Raw genomic sequence first — 23,747 nt, forward strand, 5'->3', positions numbered from 1 at the left:
ATCTTGATAAATCTTCATTCCAATGATATTATTATTCAATTTTTCCAGCAAACTAACTCAAAAAACTACAACTTTGTTTTGCTGTGTTTCTCACATTATAATGGATATTTTATTTTGACTCTATGCGACTAAAACTATATCAGTTCTCCTCATAATATTACAAGTTTATTCACATAAAAGTGTGACCTTTTTCCCCTCTTAATATATGACTATTCTCCTAAAATTATAGCTCTTTTTCCAATTTGCTTTTTTAGTTTCCAACTTAATTTTTAGAATTACACTTGTCATGCCATACATTTGGCATTTGTTCTACTCTGCAAACCAACTAAGAGTAATGTAAAAAAATACAGAATGCCCGATCATGTTGAAACACAGTAGCAGCAATATCCAACCCTCTTCTTATTTGGGGATGCTGCCCTCTGTTGGAACATAACTACCAACTTGAGAATGTATACAGTTTCTGTATTTAAAAAAGTGTTGTAGTGACTAACTGTTGATCAAAATGTATGACATCACACAAAACATTACGTTTTATATAAATATATATATACACATATTCATTCATTCATTTTCTGTCGCTTATCCTCACGAGGGTCGCGACCGTGCTGGAGCCTATCCCAGCTGTCTTTGGGCGAGAGGCAGGGTACACCCTGGACTGGTTGTCACAGTTTCTCAATTCAATATGGCAATAATGATAATTACAAATAATTGAATAATTAGCATTTAAAAATACAAATTGTGCAGTCTGTTGTTGTATATTAGCATGAAAGCACATAGACATGGAACAGCCAAAGGAAACATGGTAGAAGTGTTTATTACAAAGGACAAGAATACTGTATATGAAGCCATATGAATACCACCCCTACTCTCTGTACAAAAACACACAATAAACACAAGTCAGAGAATGTGTTCATCATTCTTTTTCACATTTTTAAATGTAAAATACAGTACTTTTATTGGGGCCATCCTGATTGTAAGTTTTTGTGGCATCACGATTGGAATGAACTCTGATTTTCTCCTGCATTCACTGAGTGTGACATCATGTGGCAAAATCTTAAAGGGGCCCAATTGTGCTCATTTTCAGCCCTATGTATTGCATTGTGCACTCCTATAGAGCAGCTACACCTTTAAAGGGGAACTGCACTTTTTTGGAAATTTTGCCCATTATTCACAGTCGTTATGTGAAACATGAACACATTTTTCTTCATTAACTAGTTTTCTTGTGTTATAATGCACAGAAAATGGAAAGAAATATGCGTTCATGTTTCACATCAGGATTGTGAATAATGGGCAAAATTCCCCAAAAAGTGCACTTCCCCTTTAAGCCAAAACCTTGTTTGATTCTCAACTGGAATAAATGAGATGATGCATCATATTTAAGCAGCATATTTAAGTAGAACACTCAGCATGGAAGTGGCCTCGTATGCGCACACACATTCAATTCAACCTTGTTAGCACACCCAACATGTGATACCACTACCACTTATCCTCACGAGGGTCGCAGGGACATGTGATGTAACTCCTCTAAATTTGGATGCTAACGATACCAATATTTAGTTAGTGATGTTAGTTTGTTAGTTAATTAGTATGTTAGTTTGTTAGTTATTAAAAGCCTTTTGGTTAGTATTGGTAAAGATTCTGGGAATGTTAGTGGCTTCCAATAAACGGTTTGCTCATTACATCAATGATTAGTCCCCATTAGGATTTCAATAAGTGCATGTTAAAACAGGCCATGCTTTAGATGATCAACAAGGACAAAGAATACTACGTTTTGCATAGCTGGGTAGAGATGTTAGTATTTGGCAGGCTCACTACTGTTAGTATTAGAGCCATGGAGAGTTGTTGCCCTTGGTGACAACAATCCGGGCACTCACCTGCTCACCAGCTTGACCACACTGTGCACACAAAGCAACACAAATCTGCTTCTGTAAATGGAGCCCTCCAGTGTGACAGAGCTGTGATATAGTTTTCAACTGCAATAAAGTCTTGTGGATTCATGTGGTCAAACCAGCTTGATACGCCACTTTTCGGCTTCTGGTTCATTCCATTTCCCCCTCAAATCTTGAAACCCTTCTTGATAACTTTTGTTAGTGTTTATCTTTGGTGTCCATCTGTAATGAATAGCTGTTTTTTTATTTTTAGAAGAGGGGTTGCAGGATCACCAGAGAGGAGCATACATACAGTACAGTATACGCATTTGCAGCCATAAAGCAGAGGGTTAGTGAATTAGACAGCCATCAGCATTCAGAGGTTAGTAATCATCAATGTTAGCAGAAATTAGTGTTGACAGGGAAATAATGTTAGTATCATCCAGACCTGGGTACAAATCTATTTGCACAATTATTAGCATTTGCTGGATTTTGTTTATGAATCAGATAATACTGGTAAAGCATTACCAGCATTTTTTTGAGCCACTCTTGTGATTGTTAAGCAGTTGTTCATACTGTAGTTGCTCAGCCAAAACAAATGCTATACAATAATTTGTAAATATCTTCTCCAGCGTCTGGTGCACTCGGCGGCTTAAAGGAGCTCATACGTTGTATGTCAGAATGCACATGCACATGGATATGCAAAGACGCAGAATTGTGGCTCATGCATACACTACATATCCTCACACAAAAACACACTGCACTAATACATAAACACACAATATACAGTATAATCTATATAGGACATATGTATGACACATGTATGATTGTAAATTAATGACTCGTGTTCTTCACAGGGAGAGAGGTCAGTTTTAGTGTCAGTTTCATGTGGTAAAAAGTGGTCAACTGGTCAAACTACTTTTGGATTCATCAAAGCTGTGCAAATACACAGTATATGATTGCGAGGGACCACGGAACATTGTCATATGACTCCACCTGTGCTGCCCCCTTCCTGTTAAAAATTTAACAAAGGTAGAAGTCTTGTCACTCAAATACATATTTCGCTGAAACACAAACTCATGAGAAGTTGATCCATCCTCTGAGGGTCCAGGTCAACAGATATGGCACCTCCTGCAGGAGAAAAGCCATCACAGTTTTTTTCAGTCAAATGCCCTAACAAAAGTTGTATATACAACGGGACCTCTAGAGTGGAACACACCTGCAGTTGAATAACTTGACATGGAACAATATGGCTCTAAAGTCACGCAAAACCACGGTCATACATGACATCACCTGAGCATATTGCAAAGAGTTCAATACCATGAGCATCAAAAGGATTTATTCTGCATGTGTTTTGAAATGTACACTTATTCAAAAAGAAGTAAGACAACTCACATTCGTAGCTGCAGGATTCCAACATCACTGTACACCAGAGGTCACCAACCAAGGCAATTAAAAAATTCCCACTTGGTTCACTGCCAAATGACAGTTCTGTATATCTTTGGTATTTTCCTAATTTCCCCTTGTCATTGTTTTATTGGACCATGAAACTGAATCAGAAAGGTTGGGGACCTTGTTTCCTGTTGTCCAGGTCAAGGCAACATGTCTTATTGTTTTTCATCATTTGCGTTCCAACATTTTTATTGTTACTAGTACCATTAGTTAAAGTCTTTGAATTCAGCGCATCTGTTGTTGTCATTAAAGCTATGAATAACTCGTTGTTTTGAGACGTCAAATTTTTTACTTAAGTGGCCCCAGCAACTACCCAGAATTATGTTCCTCTTCACCAAAATCCAACCAGATCTGGGCTCAAGGGAGCAAGTGAGGAGTAAGTCAGTGTTGATGAAGTACACTGCTGATGGGGATGTCACACAACGTCATGTAAAAAAATCTGACCTATCCCTTTAAGATACTCAAAGTGCTTCACACTAAAAAACATTTTTTTAACATTATTTATTCACTATAGTCACAAACTAGTGTTGGCTATACGTAGCCACACCTGATCTGGGGTATAGCAACAGAAACATGGCTACCAATTCGCAGTAACCAGTTTCTCAACGACTTACCCCCAAGCCACTGCCACCCATTTATCGTGTCTTGGGACTATCACTGGAGAGCTCCAATGGCTGGGTGTTGGGGTATTGGCCGATAATTTTAACCTCTACACCACAAAAGGTTACTTTTAAAATAGCTTGAACATTAAATACAAGTTATGATAGCGAGTCTGACAGACGAAAAGATTATTTCTATCCTAGAATTTTGTGTTACCTTAGATGTTGCACTTTGGTAGGACATATGGTATATCTATCTGTCCTTTTCCTACAGCGTCTCATACACAGACATTATGAGCAAGGTGAAGGTAATAAAAGTCATCATGGTTTAAGTCCATGAAAACATTCCTTACCGTCAATGAAGCTATAGAGGAGGACATTCAAGAGATGTCACCAGCACAGGAGTACGATGGAATCCAAAATGAGCTCTTGTTGTCTCTCTAGGCAGAACATACAAGAAAAGCTGTACCAAAGATGGACTAATATATTGCACAACCCACTGTTGTCTAACTGCAAGCAACTAAAAACTGGATGTTGTCTTGTGAACATAACCTGTACACGTCCTGGTTCCCATTCAGATACTCCCAGCAATTGGTGTCAGATCTATGGTCCTTGTTGATAAATTCAGTAGGGCCTAGCACTTCTGATGCCTAAAATAAACAAGCATACAATTTCACAACAGTATAAAATGCAACTACTGTATTTACGATGGTGCATTTTCAGAAAAACACAGCAAATGCTTGAGTTAAAACTAATTGACCTAAATTAGTACATAGATACAATAATGCCAGACCATCTATTTGAAGGCGCAGCACAGTATTGTTATAGAATATCAAATATGCTCAATCAATTAGCACTACATTATATTGTGTCTGGCACTAGAATAATTATAATAGCCTGTATACATTATCAGTGGAAGGATGTGAAGATATAAGATGGAATATATGTTTTTTTTAAGTACCACATAAAACAGCAAGCGTCTTGTTTTCTTACCTGCAATCATCACTACGTTGGACGCCTTCCACAACCACCGAATTGTAATAAATCTCACACGGTATTCTACCTCCATGCTGCTTCGCTGCAGTAAAAAAAGCTCGCTCCTACGCGGTGTACACCCTATATTTGCAGAGCTGCTGCAAGCACAAGTGGGAGTGCCGTGAACAGGAGTCACAGGCAGACACAATTCACTTTGGAAATCCAGATAATGTGCATAAATCCAGAGACAAAGACAAACGACGTATTTGGCTGTGCGTGGCTGCGCCTGTATGAATAAGTCAGTGAGCCGCTCCCCAGCTGCTGCTGCTGCTACAGGTTTCTGCTCTTTTGTATGCGCGCCCTTCAGCCACCATCTGTTGCCTGGGCAACCGAGGACTGCCTGCGGTATTAAAACCCCCCAGCGACCATCTCAAATAAGAGACACTACTATTCTTGGCATAGTCCCGCAGGAGGTAACACTCATTTGTATGAACAGCCATGAAAGCATCATCTTCAATTATATATTTATAGTTTGTAATACATGAAATAAAACGTTAAATGATCATCCTTTGTGGTCATCTTAACATTGGAACATTTTTTTCCAAAATGTGCGTTGTGTGTACCTAGGACAACGAATTAACCAATAATTCCAAATGGCCTATAAACATAATGTCCAGCTGGGGGCGACAGAGTGAATGCGTATACAAATTTGGCCTCCCTCGGCTGCCTTCCAACCGGAAGTAGCTACTCCACCGGAACCTATTTGTGTTTACTAATGCGGATTGCGAGAATACAATGCACCAGCCGTCTGTGCCAGGTCTTTCTGGCCTTTGCCGTGTTACGGAACATCTTTATATAAGTAACAGCAAAGCGGCCAGTCTCGTCTCCCTGCTGAGTTTGAACAAGATAACGTGCATCATTAACGTCACTGAGACCAAGAGCCGCAGCCCCCCTCCTCATGGTGTGGAGTATATCCACATCCCCCTGTCTGATTCCCCATCCACACCACTCGCTGATCACTTTGACTTCGTGGTGGATAAAATTCAGCAGACAGCGCGAAGTGGCGGCCGGACTTTGGTGCACTGCAACGCCGGGGTGAGCCGCTCGGCGACACTGTGCATGGCCTTCCTCGTCAAGCACCACAGTGTGACTCTCATGGAGGCTCACGCGTGGATCAAGACGTGCAGACCCATGGTGAGGCCTAACAATGGCTTCTGGAAGCAGCTAATACAGTATGAGAAGGCGCTTCTTGGGTGTACTTCTGTCCGGATGGTGTCTTCGTCTATGGGAGAAATACCTGATATTTATGAAGAGGAAGCCAGAAATATGATTCCATTCTGACAGCTTGCTGTTACACAAGTGTGTGGTAACTGTGCAGGAGGATCATGACTTGGATATTATATTGTTTGTACACAAAAAGCAGTGCTCACTTTTTGTTTTACTTGTTAACTGTGATACTGTCATGCACTGCATTGGTGTCTGCTAATTTATCTGAACATTATTAATTATGGATGGCCACACGGGAGATCGGGAAGATTTGTGTTAGGTATGCCCATGAGTGTCAATGATTGTCTATGTACCATGCGATTGGATGGCGACCAATCCAGGGTGTAACCCACCTCTTGCCAGGTCAGCTGGGGTAGGCTCCAGCATACCCCCGCAGCCCTAATGAGGATAAGTGGTATAGAAAATGGATGGATGAGGTATATGATGCAGATAAAAAGTCCATTACAACTGTTAATTGCAAAACATTTATTTTACAATACACACCAACAGCAAGACATTCCAAGAATTATACCCAGGTCGATAAAAATATGGCTTTGCAGATTTTCAAATAAAATGTGAAATGGGATGGCTCAAAACGCTCGGTTTGAAAAGGTGTGGTAAAACCATTCCTTTATGATGTCACAGAGGGCCGAACTTCCTTATATGGTTCATAGTTAGGAAGCACTTTGAGTGTGTGACCAACCACAGCGGAGTGGGCATGCTCAGAGTGCATGTGAGTGGAATAAATTAAAACAGACCATTTGGGCAGGAAGCACAAGTCAAATTATCTGCAATAGGTGCAGATTCTGCATACAAGAATGTTGACAGTATTGTTTGTTGGCATCAATAATTTGAAAAACAATTATCCAGCAAAATTTGTTATTGTGACAGGCTTTCAGGTAATCCTAAGAGTAAACCAGGGGTGTTCAAACTGCGGGAAACGGGAAAAATACAGCAAAAGGCAAAATTTAAAAACAAGCTGAAATGCTGATACTAGACATTAATAATGAAACAAAGCTTTGTCTTTAAATATAATATTTTTACCAAATTAAAAATATAAAAATGACCTCCTGCATTGTTTTGAGTTTTACGATGTGGCTCTCGGTGGAAAAGTTTTGGACACACCTGGAGTAAACAGTGTGACAGTTTACAGATAACGCATACCCTTACAAAGCAACACCACTGACATGTCCCAATGCATCACATCTGGACAAATAAAATGGCATTTACAGGTGTGGCAGACACCTTTGAGTGGTTAAACTACACCCAGAAGAGGAACCTTTTGAACATTTCAGGAACTGGCCTTGCCCCTTTTTTCAATGTCAGTTTTAATATTTGTTATACTTGCAAATATTTCAAGAACAAGAAAAGTGCAGCACATCTTTTAGACAACCAAATTTGTCAAGATGATATGAGCCAACCAAACAGTGCCAAGCATTAGTAGGTTAGCATGCTCACTGTTTACGGTCTTTGTGCCATACAGTGTTTAATACGAAACCTTCCAATTCACTTCTCAGAAAAAGGGCAAACCCATTCATATCCTAAAAGCAACTTACAAAAAACGTTATAATACAACTCCAAACAAATTCACTTTTCTGTACATGTAGGCAGCTTTAAAGATCTTAAAATTTGTACACAGACTGTTTTACAGGGAGTCATAATGGCTTATTTTTGCTAACAGTGCAATCATAGCTGTACAAACAACGCAAGACAATTAAAATGGTAAAATGGCTACAGTCCTGAGTTTTTGCAGTTATATTACTAGAAAGTGTAATAAAGACATGGGTGCAAAAAGCGTGCACATTTTTCTTATGCTGTGTTGTATTCCTTCAGTAAATAAGGCAACATTATTATCTGCATAGGCATGCAATACGCATCCAGCTACAAAACAGAAAGTCCACACAGGCCAAAATGTCTGTCATTTCAAATGATCACATCCTCTCATCTTCTTATGCCACCTCACAGTGTCGTCAGTGTATCAAGAGGACAGCATCTGATTACAACTGGAAAGAAAATAAAAAAAATTAACCAAAAGTTTAAACAAAAACCCCAAAATGGAAAAAAAAAAGAATAACTTACATCCTGTTCCAGTTTTTGGTATTCTGTAGATTTTGGACGACGAGCAGATCTTGATCGCTTTCCTTCCAAAACATAGGCAATTATCTGGATAAAAGAAAACATATCTGCATTGGCTCAAATGTGTCTAAAAACAGTGGTAATTCAATTGTGAGTATGTGCACTCGTCTCTAACCACTTCGCTATTCAAACTTTGCATTCTTTTCCCAAAATATAATAAATCATGCATGTAGAAGACCATTTAAAGTTTTTTGCCTAATTTAAGCAGTTCCAAGCACATAAGGGTCAATTAACCAAAATACAAATATAAGGCATTCAGAAGATCAATTAAGATACCAGACTTTACCACAGGAACAATAATCCATAATAAAAACACAGGCTACTTACTTTATTGAAGTAACCCACGCAAAGCTAAAACTCAACTCTGAACCCCGATGTCGCTTCGTGTCTACCCGCCACTTGCTGCTCCAAAGGAAACTACATTTGCTACAAGTGTGACTTCAGCTGCGTGTAAAAAGTTAACTGAAAAGGGTAAAGACCGCTCATGCCATACCAACAGGTCTTTTCAGAAACCCTGCATGTACTGTGACAAGCAGCACATTCTGGGCGAGTGTATCAAGATTAGACAAACAGCCTTACAAAGACAAGATTTACTTTAAAAGGTTAAAGGCTTGTGTTTGAGATGTTTGTCGCCAGGACATCTGTACCCCATATTTATCAGTGAACAAGCAACATTGTTTACGCTATCAACACTGGACACTCAGCTGGTAAGATGTAAAATGCGATCCTGCATAGTACTGTCCTTTTCGTCGTTACTGTTAAGTATTGAAGCCAGTATCCAAATTCATATTTCCAAAAAAGTCAAAATTCTCTTTTTAATGCTGAAAGAAAATGTTTATCAAATGTTGCTGATGCAACCTTTGCAGTTCTAAGTGAGGAAGTGGGGTACAAATGTCATTGAGAAGAGTTTTCATAGGCCATGTACATACCTTGCGCTTGTTGTGGTAAGCGATGTAAACCACTGCAACCACCACTGCTGTAAAGACCAAGTATGCAAAGAAATGACTGCTTTCTGCCTCGTCACTTAGAGCAGGTGGCTCATAGGGACGGTTCCCTCCTATTTCTCCAGGCTTGCCTTTATCTTCTGATTTAGCATCACTATTAGACTCTATTGTTAGAGGCTTGTGCTCTAGTGTGGTCACATCGATGGTTGGTTGTTTGGATATTGAGTCCTTTGTAGTATCAGCTTTCCCCTGGGCATCCTTGTGAAGATTTTTTTCATCTGATTTTTCCACCTTGGGCTGGTCAGCTCCTGATGTCACCTTTTCTCCACCTTCAGCCGTAGTGACTTCTCCTTTGTCCTCTGTACCCCCTGATATCTTTTCATGGTCACCTTTATCCATCTCCACAACTTGCACTTCTTTTTTACTTTCTTCAGTCCCCTGTTCCTTGGGGTTTGCAATTACTTTAATTGCATTCACCTTGTCATTGGTTATGTTGTGCATCTGCGATTGAAGAACTGCCTTAGAGTTATTCTGGTCAGGGTCTGTCAGAACCTTTTTAGCAGACGTAGCCGGCACTTCATTAGGTGGGTCAGAGTTGCCATTTTGATGGTTTGATTGAACTGCATCTTTTCCACCTTCCACCTTCAGTTGTGCTGAAGCCCCTGAAAATGGATCATGTTTTAATGTTTCTTGTATACAAAACCCCAACACTTTAGCAGTACCTTGGTCTGTGAGCACTTGCGACTGATGAGCTTAAGTCCCACATTGCAGGCCTCCAGACTAACTTTTTTTCTTTACTAGGAGCACAGTGGCCCCTAACTTATAATTTTAACGATTAACGTCCACATTAATGTGAGGCACACTATGCTGCTGTGCGTCCATGGAGGTGGGGGTGAGCCACAGCATTGGCCAGGAGAAGCTGCTCGGTCTCACTGGAAAAGATGCATGAATGTCGACACACTATGCCTGCACTCAGTTCATGCGGACCAGTCATTACCACTCTTAGAAAGTGGGTTCGGCAGTAGTCCGGAAGTACTTGAAAGTAGCAAAGTATATGACGTAAATGGATTTCCTGTCTACCATCTTGTTTTCACATTTTTTTCATTCTGTCACATATTTCATGTGTATTTGCCGCTTCAAATTTTTGAAGTGTGATTTCGTAATCTCCACATCTACAGACACTAATCAGATCCTCAGGATTTAATAAAGGTTATGTAGGACATCAATAAATCATTTCATCTCAAAACTGACAAAGTTTATCACAGTCTGATGACCCTAAGTATTATTTTTAAATTGTATCAATGCCTTAATTTATTGCCCTTTTGGTCACCATGCGTTGCAGAGCATCCCAAAAACGGGTCACAAGTCAGGATGTATATTTTTATTGTTTTACATTCATAATTAGTAACCGAAATAGCCCTAAATTGGTGATACAAATCCCCTGTAACTTTCTTATTTGTTTGATATAGGCATAATTCGAAAGCTCTTTTCAAGCCCTTTTAATATTAACTCTCTTTGAATTTTGTTGCCACATACTTTAAGACTTGTTTATTATATAAATAAACTTGACTTGACACAACTCAATACAAATGGGCCGAAAAATGAGCATAAAAAGGTGCCCTTTTATTTTTCAAAGACAGTCAGTATGAAGGCGTATGTCTTGTATCGTGTGGGACGAGTGTGCATCATTAATCTCATGGTCCTATAAATATATTCGACTCAAGCTAAACAAACACAAACTAACGATACTGAAATTTGTGATTCATTGTCACCCGAAAAAACATTCAACTGACAGATGGTGTTAACTAGCCAGCAGGGATTAAAATGAGTCCAACATGTTCCAACTACTAAGATAAGCGTTATTTAGGACCAATATTAAAAAGCTACACGATGTAAAACACTACTCACCTCCGACCAAGGAGCCACACATAAGTATAACAAGTGTCAAGAAAACGGACCTCATGTTGCCCGTACAGGAATTATAAAATAGTACTGGCAGTGCCACAGCTTTCAGCTAACATCCGCATTGACAGATTTGACGACGTCAAAGCTTGCTCTTTTCCGTGTACGCATTACGTCGGAGCCTCTTCTTCTGCACAGAGACCAGAAGTGCGTTCAGCTCTATCGCAGAAGTGCTCATTACTGACACCTACACTCTGGAGAGCCAGAGGTCAGATAAACCATTGTATTCAAGTCGCCGCTAGAGGTCACTGCTGTAACGCCTCTGCCATTTCGGACAGTCAACTGATATAAAAAAAATACTGTGCCAAATCTGTCCTCGAAAAATACCACTTTTATTCAGGTTAGACACTATTTTTTTTCAAGCAGGTTTTACCGCAGTTTCGTTGTAAAACAACTTTCTCAAGCTCATTGCCTTAACAAGTGGTAACACTGTTTTGTAGCAGAGTCACGTGACAACTGCCAGTTTGCCAAGCGTCTGATTTGACTGTATCTATGATTATACACGGTTCATTTGATGCATTTTCCCTTTCTACTGCCTACTCCGGACTTTTAGCCTGACTGGGTCAAGGTTAGGGGACACAGTGGTTAAGAATGTTCTTATAGTTCGTGGGGTCACAATCACACCCTAAAATGGCTGATGTCATTGTCCAGAGCACAGCAATAATGTAGACAAAGCATTTGGAAAAGAGGAGACGTCACATGCGGTGAGTCATCAGTCTTTAGGCCATCCGTGCTTTCGGTTTGAGATTAATGTTGGAATTGTTACAAATTTGCTGCTATTTTCCCCTCACTTTTAAACTATCAGTAAATGTATCAATAGAGTGGTTAGATTAAATACAATACACTGCTCATTCCAGTTCCTTTTTCAAACATGTTAAACCAGAATCCAGTGAGAAGGCCGTTACTTGTAAATTTCGTGCACTGCCAGTTTCACCACTACTACTACTACTATTACTACTACTAACACAACAAAGATGGTGCAAAACGTTACCTCAGCTAATTAGCGCCAACAATCTGCAATCTTTACCAGCCTCTTCTAGACTTGGCACACCTTGTCCCAGCTTGAGCCATTGCCTGGTGGAAAAGGAATGACGTCACTAGACTACACTTGTTTTAACACCATAGAGTGTGTGCTTTTTGTGTCAATGAATAAAAGAAACATGGACAGAAACAGAAACAAATGTAGCTTGACAGCTTGTCCAATGAAATGTCAGTCTCTGCTCACTTCACTACAATTCACCAACAAACTGTAATGCCCTTACTTGTAGTTCATAAAGACAGTCACACTATAATTCCAATCGCTTTATTAACAAGCAGCAAATACAACACGTTGTAAACACACTGATATAGCACTAGCTTTTCTTGTCAATGTTTCTTCTGTGATTGCTTTATTTGAGGAGATACTGCATTGTTCAAGACAGTCACTCCACCCAGAGTTGAAATTAAGAGGTACAAAACAGTTCATGGGCTATTGTGCATTATCAGATGGATGGATCAGATGCAACCTGCAGGCCGTAGTTTGGACACCCCTGCGGAAGACTGTGAAACAAGCCTGTTGTTCCCACAATCATGTCTTGTGAGTGTGTGTCTCACAGACATAACAGGAACATTACTGAAACCTGATGACCAGTGTAGAATACCACACATCATTAACACATTTGAATGTGTCTTTTGACTTATATAGTATTTCTATATTAATTCATTCAGCCATTTTCATGTTTGAAAATGCTTAATTTAGGCAAAAAATTTAATTATTTTTAAACTAATAATAAGACCTATTCAACCACGAAACAGCATGATTTATTGAATGAATATAGTGTATTTTTTAACAACTGAGAAGAGTGAAGCCCTGAAATTTGAAGCCTGAAGTGGCGAGGGACGACTGTCATAGAACATAAAACAATATATATATACTTCTATCAACCTCTGTCCTACTTTTTGGCCATACTTTTTATGTGACACACTAACTAAAATAACACGCTAACTGAAATCACAATTACCACAAACTTTTTGATAAATTGATGCGAGCAGCTTGAGAGACAAGGTGTGTCTTCTAATGTTAATTGAAGGTGTTTTACATCTCAGCAGGGTGTCAGGGACCCGGGGTCTTGTAATGAATATGTCTTAATTGTGCTAGGCTATTTGACATTTGAAAAGTCCAATGATCCCTCTCATTCTTGACACAGATTAGCATTTCCATATTTAAGGTCAAATAGGTATGAATAAAACATTAACAAGGTTCTTAGCCTCAAAGCCAGCCATACCTATCGGCAAAAAGGCACCACGGAGAATGTTACCGAAACAATGGATTCCTTTCACTTTTGAGTGATTTAAAAACAGCATCCTGTTATTTGTATGTTTAGTGCGTCACAAGTGGATGGAGGATATGTTGTTGGCCATTTTTATTTTGTTAGTTATATGAGATACATGAGTAGGTTTGTGCAAACTCAATTAAATAGAACTGTATGCGTTATTGTGTGTGTGACATAGAAAGGGTTAACCTGGATTGAATTGAAGATCAAAGCAACCACCCTCCCTGAAAAAAGAACCTTGGCAAGAGATTGGAAGAATTCAATGAGCAAAATTAACATGTATTAAATCTGACCTTGCTCTTTCATGGCAGATGCTGAGCCGTGCAGCATCGGATACATCCTTCGTTACATTGTTCAATCAAATCAATATTGATTATGCCTTTCCTCTGAGTGTTGTTTGGATACATTTTCAAGATCAAAATGAATTAGTGCCAGTTTTCTGAAACAAATCAAAGATTCGAAGCAAACATACTTATCAGCCTTCAAGAAACTGTCCTTTCAAAATACTGATCATTTTATGCTATTATTATCCTTGCGTACTGTAGATTAGCTACATGAGATGATCACATGTTCATATTACAATACACCTCTCAGTGTGATGCAGTTGAGTTTTCCAGCATTGCAGATTATTATCACATAGTTCCTCCTTAAAGGTCCCGTCTGACTTGACCCTCAAATGTACTTGCAAGCCTTATATCACTCCCTCTTCCTGTTTCGACACTGCAAGCTGTGCGCCATGTATCACACACACGCATATAATTGTTTGTTGTCAGCTAGTGCTAAGAATTCGGCAAAGTTTAGCTACTAATGTTATCTATCATTGAATCATAACCACACAATGACTCCAAATTGTCAGTTGCTTCTCTGAGACGGCTTTGGAGTGTGTGCACGCCCAGCAGACATGTACGTGAACAATAATTTGGGCTGAATAAAATTATTCCACTTTAAGTTGTGTCCAAAGACGGACAGCAACTTTAAGGTGTGCATGTTTACCTTATGCCATAACTTGCAAAGTTTCATAAGAAGGGTACCACAGACTTCTGTCTTCACAATGCCTCGAGGAGACATTGTGCTGTTCTGACAAGTTAACTGACAGATCATGTCGTTTACCTGGCAGACGCTTAGCGTTTGCAGCCGTGGAATCACACGTATGATCCTGGAATGATGGAGGACAACAAACATGTTTTACTGTTGGCACATGTACGCCTAAAACTGAATTGAGTTTCTGTTGTTTTAGAGAAACCATATGGGTCACGTAATGACCGCTTGAACAATTAACAATTGATTTTTATTTTCATTGAGTTTGAATCTTTGATACAGCTGTAGTATTGGATATTATTATGTTGCGTAAGTGGTCATAATGTGGCCTTTCAGTATACTCGCAGCTCAAATGAAAATCCTGGTGTGTGGTTTTATTGATCACATGCTGTATATGCATTGAACCAGTTTCTCAGCCCTAACTCCTCCAGCTGCAACAGAAATGGGGAGGTGGGGAGCGTATGTCACTGTATTTGTCAATGTTAGTCCCCCTGCTCCTGAATAATTGTCCCATTTCTGGCATAACTCCTCATCTCGGAAGCCACCAAAAATTGTAACCGACCTCGTGTGTTTTTCCACTAATTGAAATGTCTAATGAGATCCCAGGGGCTACATCCCATTACCTAGGAATTAATTAAAGTCTAAACTGCACGCCAAATGGTGAATAAAGATGCAGTAAAAGTGCAAGAGGACCAGGGATCTTGTGCAGGTTTTTACTGCGCTAGGACAATGCTGACACACTTTTATATCACTGATATGGTACACTGTATGATGAGAAGGAGCAGATGTTCATTATTATTTTATTTGAAATGTTGTCATCCTGGTTCAGGTTCCTTTTTTCCAGTAGCCCAATTGTGTGTTATTAAACATTAAACTGTGTGGCAGCATCAGCAAGATTTTTTATGTCCGGGTATCTGTTTTGCGTTTAGAGCTAAACAGACAATAGCATTCTAGGCCGTTATTCAATTTAATAACACAATAAAGCAACGCTTTTATAGTCATGATTCTAAGAATACTAATCAAATTGTAAACATACTGTATAGCTGATTAGATAACATGTACTGAACACATATTACAAGACAGAAAGAAACATTTGCTGTAAGAAACCATTTCAAATGTTTATTTAACATGTCAAAGAAGGGGCACACACTTGTGAATTGAAAACAGGGCTTCCAAATTATTGGCCAGCTCAAGGACAAAAAAACATAACACTAACATTAATCAGATTTTGGCTACAAAGAAAATGTGTTTTTTGTTCGATTTTTGTTTTTATAAAGAAACGATATGTACATTGGTTCTTTTATACAAGAGGTTCATTGGATAAATGCATCAAAGCAAAACTGGTTCTGCAGTGAACTTTACAAAAAATACATTTAGTTTCATTGAGAGAAGTAGAAAAGGAGACAGTCAAATATTGACCAATAATATTTCTTCCTTTTCATTATTTTGAAAAAAGTTGGTCTACTACCTAGCTTAAGGAAAAGCAATATACAGCTTAATAAATGGTAGAAAAATTGCTTTTGCAGATTCATTCAGTTGGTTTGGTAACCAGGGAGAGGGGCTGTGACTGGAACAGGGCATGATGGGAGTGAAGGGCTGCCTGATGGAAAGGAGAAGGGGGTGACAGCATAGAAGGGTGCAGAGAGGTGAAGGGGATCGGCCGGGTCAGGATGGGTGGAGTCGACTGGCTCCCTGAAGTACCGATAGGGATGGAGATGGCTGGTTGTGAAGAAGAAGATGATGATGAAGAGGATGAGGAGGAGGAAGACGTAGCTCCAGAAGCCTTTCCGAGTACAGAGAAGTGGTGGTGCATGCGTCCCTCCGGTTTGGTGGTGAGTGATAGTGGCTGGGCCTGCTCGGAGTGAGTGGCCGCAGGAGCGGCGGGGGAGGCCAGAGCTGCAGATGGGGTGGCTGGTGAATCCAGCATGCTTCCGTGGGACGACGCGGGGCTGTCGCACATCTTCTCTGAGGGCAGGTACTGAACGCACTGCTTCTTGCTTCTTATTGAGAAGTCTGGGGAACACAAAGAAGAGATGGCGGCGCTTGAATTATGGATCTGGTGTTGGATTAAAATCTGGTACACGTCCCTCAATGTCAACAAATTAAAACAGTGGAGATGGTAGCAATGAAACATTGAACTTGCAAAGTGAAAGAAATGTTAAACATCCACATGGTACAAATGAATGATTCAAAATATGATAAACTAAACACTCAAATGTACATAGCCCCTTATGATTCTGGGCGACTTCTCTGTTAGTTAGACATACCTGCCACTATTGGCACTGTACCTCATAAGCTGCTTGTCGAAGTATAGATTAAAAAAGTGTTAGTGGTGAGATATTGCTTGCCAAAAGTAGGCAGATTCATATTAGTGGAAAGCATTTGAGCACTTATTTTAGAAAGCCAATAAAAACAAGTGATCGACTCCTTACCTTCCGGTTTTGAGTCAGATTTACTGTCCCGCTTCCTCTTTTTCCGTTTTCCCTGCAGAAACCAAGGAAAAAAGCTTAAAATGTGTGCTGATTGTCACCGTCAATGAAAAACAAATCCAATTTGGAAATAAACACTGATGTCATATGAAATGATCCTGCTCACATAGTTATCTCTTGCTGACCATCCAGGGTAGAGCTGGGAATGGAGTTGCCGTTCTTTTCTAGCCAGCTCATAGTATTTGGCTTGCTCTTCTCTTGATAGGGAATGCCACTGTGGAAAAATAGACAGCATATATCAAAGGTTTAGTGGACAAAAGATAAATACACACTAATTGCTGTCTGTGCCACTTACCCGTCTTCCAAGGATCTGGTTGATGGCAGCACTCTCCTTCAGAGTGCACTCCGCCACTACTTTGGCTCTCATCTCCTTCATATACAGCATGAAAGCATTCAGAGGCTTTTTGATATGAGGCTTCTTGTCCTCCTCTTTCTTGGGAGGTATGGGAGATTTCCTGCTGATCCAAGACATTGAAGAGATTACGTTAATAATTTGATTGTTAGAGCAAACAGGAAATGAGGAAAAACTGCAAAATGAATCTTACGCATGCATTGAGGGGGTGGTGTTATCACTGTTGGGCTCCTGCTTGATAGCTGGCGACACAATGGCAGGATGGGGAATGCCAGTTTGGTGGAGGCTGTGTGGTGGTGGAGTCACCATGTGAGGGGAGAAACGACTGGACACCAAGCTGAGGGGTGAAAATGGGTTGGGGGTGGGGATTAGGTTAACCCAACAATAAAAAAATTTAGAGCATGTGCCAAATAACTGCCCTGTTTCACCTTGAGAAACGCACTAAGTGTCTGCGTGTGTCTAGACTAAAACCATACACACAATGAGTTACATGCTTGCCTTTTTGTTGCAATAAAAAACTTTTTCAAAAGCCCCTTTATTCAGCAGTGGGAAGAGAAAGTGAAGGGTGTTGTTACCATGGAGACAGCATGGCCATGACACCTGAAACCACTTTCCTTGCCACGTTCCAGACCAGCCTGGAAGAGCGTCCGTACGGCTTTCCACAAAGAACACCTTTCTAAAGCATCTCTCCATTTTTCCCAATTCTTTGTACAATGAAGCACTGTGAGCGAAATTAGGCACCATAACCACACTATCATGAGGTCCTGTTAGATTGGACATCTCTTGAATTTTAAGTCTTTAAGTGTGTTGCGTGCATCAATGCAGCATTGTTACTCTCATGAGTTAAATGCAGAGTCAGCAGCTTTATCTTAAAATGCACACTGACTGACTCAGCATATGCCCTAATATGGAGGTTGGGAAATATTTGGTATCTTGGAAAGCAAAGAAAATGTATATATGTCACAAACTGTCAAAATAAATGCAATCTACGTATATTTATAGAGTGTAAGTGTGTCAAGTGATATATCACTTCAAATATAAATACAATATAAATAGTCTAGTTCACAAATAAAGGTGATATTTTACGAGCCTGATAGATGACAATTTGTAACTGAGATGCACATTTACATTTTTATCATTTTGGCTTGGTAAAAAAATTTGACAGACCCTTTTTGCTTTATTTTTGTCACCTTATGGCTACCTGCACATCCATTTTGAGTGATGGTTAGAGTTTTCTCAGATGAAGAATGTTAGTTCAGATGAGCTGTGATTTGTTCTAATTCATTCTCGGTCCTTTCTTCTCCCCAGTATGAGAGCATGTTGTTGAGAGCCTCAGAACATTGTCCTGACCACCCATTTTTAGCTCGAGAGAAAATACCAGAAAGCTGTACTTAATATCAATAATTTCTTCAATCTATTTAAGAAGGCGTACTTGCCTTTGTCATCTTAACAACGGTGGAAGTCCAGGATTTGACATCCTATAATTTGCCTGAAACTCACTTTTATCTTTCAAATACTATACATACATTGTTATTGCTATTATCTGCCATCTATTTCTTGAACACTGGCGAAGATATAGAGACAACTCTGATTGCAGGATGTAATGGAAGCAGCAGATATAACATTTCTCCCTCTGGGATGGTTGGGATGTTTGGACAGTTCTAAACTCACCTGGACATGGATGCATTCATTGCTAGTGCTGGATAGGGGTGACGGAATCCCCCCGAAGGGATGGAGTACATGTGCTGGCCCTGCCTGGGAGATAGAGGGAGAGGGTAAAGGATATGTGACGTGGTTTACACACAGCCCACAGCAGAACCCAGTGGAACTAATCCCTTACTCATCAACTTAAATCCCTTGCTTGTGGAAAAGCACCGTTGCAATTGATTCCACGAGTCGTAAACTCGTAAATGTTCATTGTTTCCTGTGGGCAACTGCTAAATTGTCATTATTATTATTTGGCTACGGATAACTGTATTCAGAGTCTAAACATTGTTGTTTAAGCTTTAAAGTAAACACCGCTGCAGAAGAAACTTACTGTGGCATGAGCCACCCAAGGGGGTGGGCGATGGAACCAACAGCACTGGGTGACAAGGGGTAGTAAGGAGAGAGCTCTGATGGGTGAGGTGTCCTAGGAATACCTAGATATGTCACAGACACAAGAAAAAAGAAGTGATCAAATGCAGGACATGTACCTACTCGAGATGCTTAAAGAGAGAAGAGTTAATGCTAAATTTGTACAGTAGCTAGTGCCATCTTTCACTAAGTATGGCCATAGAATTCCAACAACAATTGCATTTAAATTGAGAAAAAGGCTCAATTATTAACACATGTTTATAGACATGTATATTGGCCACTCAAGTTGAAAAAAAAATAGTTTTATTTCATTAACTTGTGATTGCATTCTTTTCATGCCTGGTGACATTACCTGTCTTTGGGTCGAGTATTTCCGGAGAGAGGTGTGATGGTGGCGTGCCAGGAGAGAAGTGTTCATTGCTGTAGGTGATGAGGGGTGTCAGCGGGTGGACATGATGGGCATGCTGCACTACAGGAACTTTATTGGACTGTTGATGCAAAAAAAAGAATAGTTTGGAGATGATTCTTCAAGTGCATCATTTAAAAAATATCAGACAATATGCTTGTAGCTAGCATGCACTTTCCTATTCCATGTGCTATAGAAAATATTGAATCTGTTGAGTGGTGTGTGTGATAAACATTAAAAAAATAGTTTTTCATTTATGAAAGGCCGTTCTGCTGATGCAATCTGGAGCCTAACCAAGGAACACTAAAAAAGCCTTGCAGACACATGCCAAGACCATTACAGTCATTTAGCTAAGGAAAGAACTGTTTGTTCAGTCCAACTAGAAAAACAACAGCACCACCAAGTCCAAACGTCACACCAGTAACCCACAAACACAATTGGACAAAGGTAAACTTCATGCTGGTAAACAACTAGAGACATCCTCTGCCACTTAGTCTGACAGCAGTTAGTTGACAGATATGTGGGAAATTGGCCCGAATGACTGGACTATACTGCCATATTGTACTACAACCACAATCTCGCAAAAACACAAGTTCAGAAAAAGTAACACTTTTGGAGAACACTTAGCCCTAAGATAAAACTGCCTTTGCTTGCAGCACTTGCATGGTTCTTTTTTCACACAATACTGCATCACAATGAAAACTGGGGATCTTTTGATAAGATATGACCAGTTTTACAACTCCGACGAAGATGAAGCAAATAACAACAACCAGCGTCTCTTTCATTAGGCAGCGCTCAGCCTAGCAGTCATTTCCCCTTGCTGCCTGCTGAATAGAGCACTTGTTGGCTCAACTTGTCACATGGGAGGGTCAAGGGGTGGGGGGGAAAAAAGAGTCTTGTTCCTCGAGACTAACCTTTCTTCAATATCCCTCCCCACCCCTTTCCCAACCTCTCGTCTCTCCAGCATGGTCTGCAGTGAAACAAGGTTTGCATTGAGACATTTGCACACGCTGTTGCTTCACTCTGTTTAGAATTGTTCCAGATCTCGGCCATGTTATTTTTTCTACCGTTTTAAGGACGGACCAGCCTTTTCCTCCTTTTAAATCTTAAGCAAATTGGTTTTTGCGATGTCTAAAGCAAACTTTGATTCTGGTGATGCCAGATAGAGAAGAAAATATTTACTGTTGTTAAACATGGCTATATCAAGATCCCTTTGCTCAGGGATTTCTACATTTCCAAAGACGCAGATAATTTAAGGTCAATGTACATGCACAAAAAACACAACGAAACAGAAGCGTTGATTAAGATTCAAGCCGGAATTATTCTAGAACCGCTCGATTGGATTCCCATGTTCCACGTGTAATGTATAATTTTAGTTGTGCTTTGTTGTTCTGCTTGGTCTACGATACGTTGGAATTTTCCCTATATTGTGATGGCTGTTTGAGACCTCTAGACCTGGGTGCCAACACATTTTGGGAAGCAGTTCAGGGAGAATTTTAAATGACGGCTATTAATAATTCAGAGCCTGGAATACGCCAATCGTAAGCTCTAAACATATTCAAAGTTTGAAGGCACTACTTTCAATTCCAAGCTGCCTTTCGGTGCAGCAGCCTGACAATACAACAAAACAATTCTGACCTGCTTTATAGGATAAGGACAGCGACAGCAAATTCCTTTACTGGTTTCCTTTGATAATTTATCATTTAAGTATGGGTGATTAATTTAATTCATATTTCAACAGAGTTGGTAAAAATGTTGAAATGTTCAATCAAAGAAGCTTAATGACTTAATCAAGTCATTAAACTAAGTCATTTTGTGGACATAATATTTCTATAGTGCATGACAACTTCATATACTATACTATTCATGACCCACAAGCGTGTGTTTGAAGGAAACCACAAGTAGTATGAGCCCTGTTTTAAATATCAACATCTACCTGATAGGACTGATAACAAGCAACATGGAACCAGATGGTATCTATACTGACAGACAGAAACCATGCTCTTTACATAGCTTGTTGCAAACAAGTCTGGAGTGGTGCATCCCTCTTAGCCTGGAAGTAAAAAAAAAAAAAAAGAGGAGAGAGTACTGGTCCTGCAGTGATATGACATAGTAACAGAAAGTTTTAAAGGAAAAAAGCAAATAGCAACGCAGTCAGTGCAGAGAAAAGATGTCTGTCTCAACCTTAGAGGTTCTGAAGCTAACTAGGGCCGAGGTGGCAGTACCTCTCTTGGCTGTCCAACTTGGAACGGTGCTAAGAAAAGCAAAGTCCTTAGTCAAAGTGGGTGGAGGGGTGGATTTCATTCAAGCAAACATGTTTTTGGATCCTGCACATCTGAATTGAATTACTAGGCAAACAGCCGATGGGGAAGAGAGCTTAGAACAAACTGAATAACCCCACAGCTTTGTGTGTCTTTATGCTTGGCAATTCTGGGTGGGAGGCTCAGGGGCCTTTCAAAACTCCAGGAAAGACAGGGTGAAAAGAATGCCTGGCATGCTGAGAAATCCAAGCCTTGTTTGTCAACGGCAACAGGAAACGGACGTGAGAGGGAGTCTGACCGTGTCGTATATCTCTAAAATCAACCCCTCCAAAAGACAACGTAAGCTTTACGTCTGCTTTATGTCCGCTTTATGTCTGGCCATTCCCCGAGAAAAGGTCAATAGCAGCAATATTCTAGGGTTAGAATAATAAAGAGCAGAGTGGCGTCATAATACTGCCATCGCCAACTTGCGGTTTGAAAATTCCCAATGGTCATTAAATTAATTAAGAGGCCATACAAAATCAGCAAAGCATATATGGGATCCAAACATGGCCTTAAATCCTCCGAATTTAGTTGGCTAATAAACGGTATCAAAGCAACACATTTTCTTCCTATACTATAATAATTTGTACAATTCCAACAAGAATAAAAGTACTGGTTTCCTTTCCTTTTATGAGAGGGATCCCGTGTCCTGTAACTACAGATCCATGATCAGTATCCAACACAAAGCAAGAATTTCTCCATAAGAGTCATTGATGAAAAGGTAGTAAACATATCATTTTGACAATTGTCAATTCATTCACTGAAGTCATTGTCAAGCTCAGAGAGCTGACGCATGCAGAGAAGGGAAAAAGTATCCCAGGAATGCGCCTTTCTACCATACCACTGCAAATACTTAAAGAATTTGGTGTCTCAGTGACTTATGATATGCTGACAGGTCCAGGTGTCTTATTGACTTTACTGGGATTGGCACTTATACAACACTCCAACAAAGAAGCCAATTCTTACATTAATGTCAAGGCAAGATCTACCCATATACCAACTGTGATTGGATAAACATCTGAAGGTCAAAGACTAGTCAGTCATTAAAGAGTCACAATTACAATAATCCAGTATGACAGCAGAGGCTGCTGACAAAGAGAGGAGCTCAAGTGGATAAATTACTGCAAGTGGCAGAATAAGTTCAGTGAGAGCTATGCTCAGACTTGACATTGTTATAAAATCTGTGTGAACGACTGTGAATCACTGGGTGCTGCTAATTCATACAGCAGTACCTCTTCTCACTGGTGAAACTTAGCCCCACTGATGGGATGACAAGTTCCCCATACTGGATCACCTGGCCCTCCAGCGCTGATTATTCATGAAGAGGCTGCCAGTGGAACACAACCTCATATGTGAACTTTTGGTGTGTGCGTGTTATTTACCTGGTAGTGTCAGCTATGCTCACAGAAGCACTTATTCCCTTCATCCCAGTCCTTATACCACTATCATTACTACCAAATGCAATACCAAGTGAATACTAAACAAGCCCGTCTGTTGAATAATTGAGAATCTCAGGTCAGAGGAGGCTTTGATTAGCATACAGACCCTATGGACCCAATCTGCACAGTC

General features: G+C 40.0%; 4 protein-coding genes and 1 long non-coding RNA gene across 6 annotated transcripts in view; 2 read left to right on the top strand and 3 right to left on the bottom strand.

Annotated features, from left to right (window-relative positions):
* Positions 1–537: 537 nt before the first annotated feature.
* LOC131128181 (uncharacterized) lies at positions 538–5,247 on the bottom strand. The gene is made up of 3 exons (XR_009129602.1): positions 4,913–5,247; positions 4,273–4,569; positions 538–2,999 (listed from the first exon to the last, which is right to left on the bottom strand). It is a non-coding gene; the product is annotated as an uncharacterized LOC131128181 (long non-coding RNA).
* Positions 5,248–5,641: 394 nt separating this feature from the next.
* Positions 5,642–8,595, top strand: zgc:153044 (uncharacterized protein LOC751678 homolog). The gene has a single exon (XM_058069723.1). It carries the CDS (start codon positions 5,690–5,692, stop codon positions 6,233–6,235), a length of 546 nt encoding a protein of 181 aa, XP_057925706.1. The 5' UTR covers positions 5,642–5,689; the 3' UTR covers positions 6,236–8,595.
* Positions 6,632–11,336, bottom strand: tgoln2 (trans-golgi network protein 2). The gene is made up of 4 exons (XM_058069722.1): positions 11,149–11,336; positions 9,226–9,902; positions 8,240–8,323; positions 6,632–8,163 (listed from the first exon to the last, which is right to left on the bottom strand). Exons 1-4 carry the CDS (start codon positions 11,201–11,203, stop codon positions 8,158–8,160), a joined length of 822 nt encoding a protein of 273 aa, XP_057925705.1. The 5' UTR covers positions 11,204–11,336; the 3' UTR covers positions 6,632–8,157.
* Positions 11,337–11,692: 356 nt separating this feature from the next.
* The window catches only part of ube2d4 (ubiquitin-conjugating enzyme E2D 4 (putative)), a 62,380-nt gene continuing 50,325 nt past the window's right edge, over positions 11,693–23,747 (top strand). The window contains exon 1 of the mRNA XM_058069726.1: positions 11,693–11,906. The gene's annotated coding sequence lies outside the window, so the exon portion shown is untranslated. The remainder of the gene's footprint in view (positions 11,907–23,747) is intronic.
* The window catches only part of tcf7l1b (transcription factor 7 like 1b), a 34,006-nt gene continuing 25,912 nt past the window's right edge, over positions 15,654–23,747 (bottom strand). The window contains exons 5-12 of one of the 2 annotated variants that reach the window (XM_058069720.1): positions 19,822–19,957; positions 19,432–19,534; positions 19,065–19,148; positions 17,587–17,730; positions 17,337–17,499; positions 17,148–17,255; positions 16,985–17,036; positions 15,654–16,565 (exon numbers count right to left, since the gene is read on the bottom strand). In XM_058069720.1, coding sequence (XP_057925703.1) covers positions 16,081–16,565; positions 16,985–17,036; positions 17,148–17,255; positions 17,337–17,499; positions 17,587–17,730; positions 19,065–19,148; positions 19,432–19,534; positions 19,822–19,957 — 1,275 coding nt within the window. In that variant the 3' untranslated portion in view covers positions 15,654–16,080. The remainder of the gene's footprint in view (positions 16,566–16,984; positions 17,037–17,147; positions 17,256–17,336; positions 17,500–17,586; positions 17,731–19,064; positions 19,149–19,431; positions 19,535–19,821; positions 19,958–23,747) is intronic. The other variant, XM_058069721.1, reaches the window with a different exon arrangement.

Source organism: Doryrhamphus excisus, chromosome 4 (assembly GCF_030265055.1).
Source record: "Doryrhamphus excisus isolate RoL2022-K1 chromosome 4, RoL_Dexc_1.0, whole genome shotgun sequence".
Taxonomy (NCBI): domain Eukaryota; kingdom Metazoa; phylum Chordata; class Actinopteri; order Syngnathiformes; family Syngnathidae; genus Doryrhamphus; species Doryrhamphus excisus.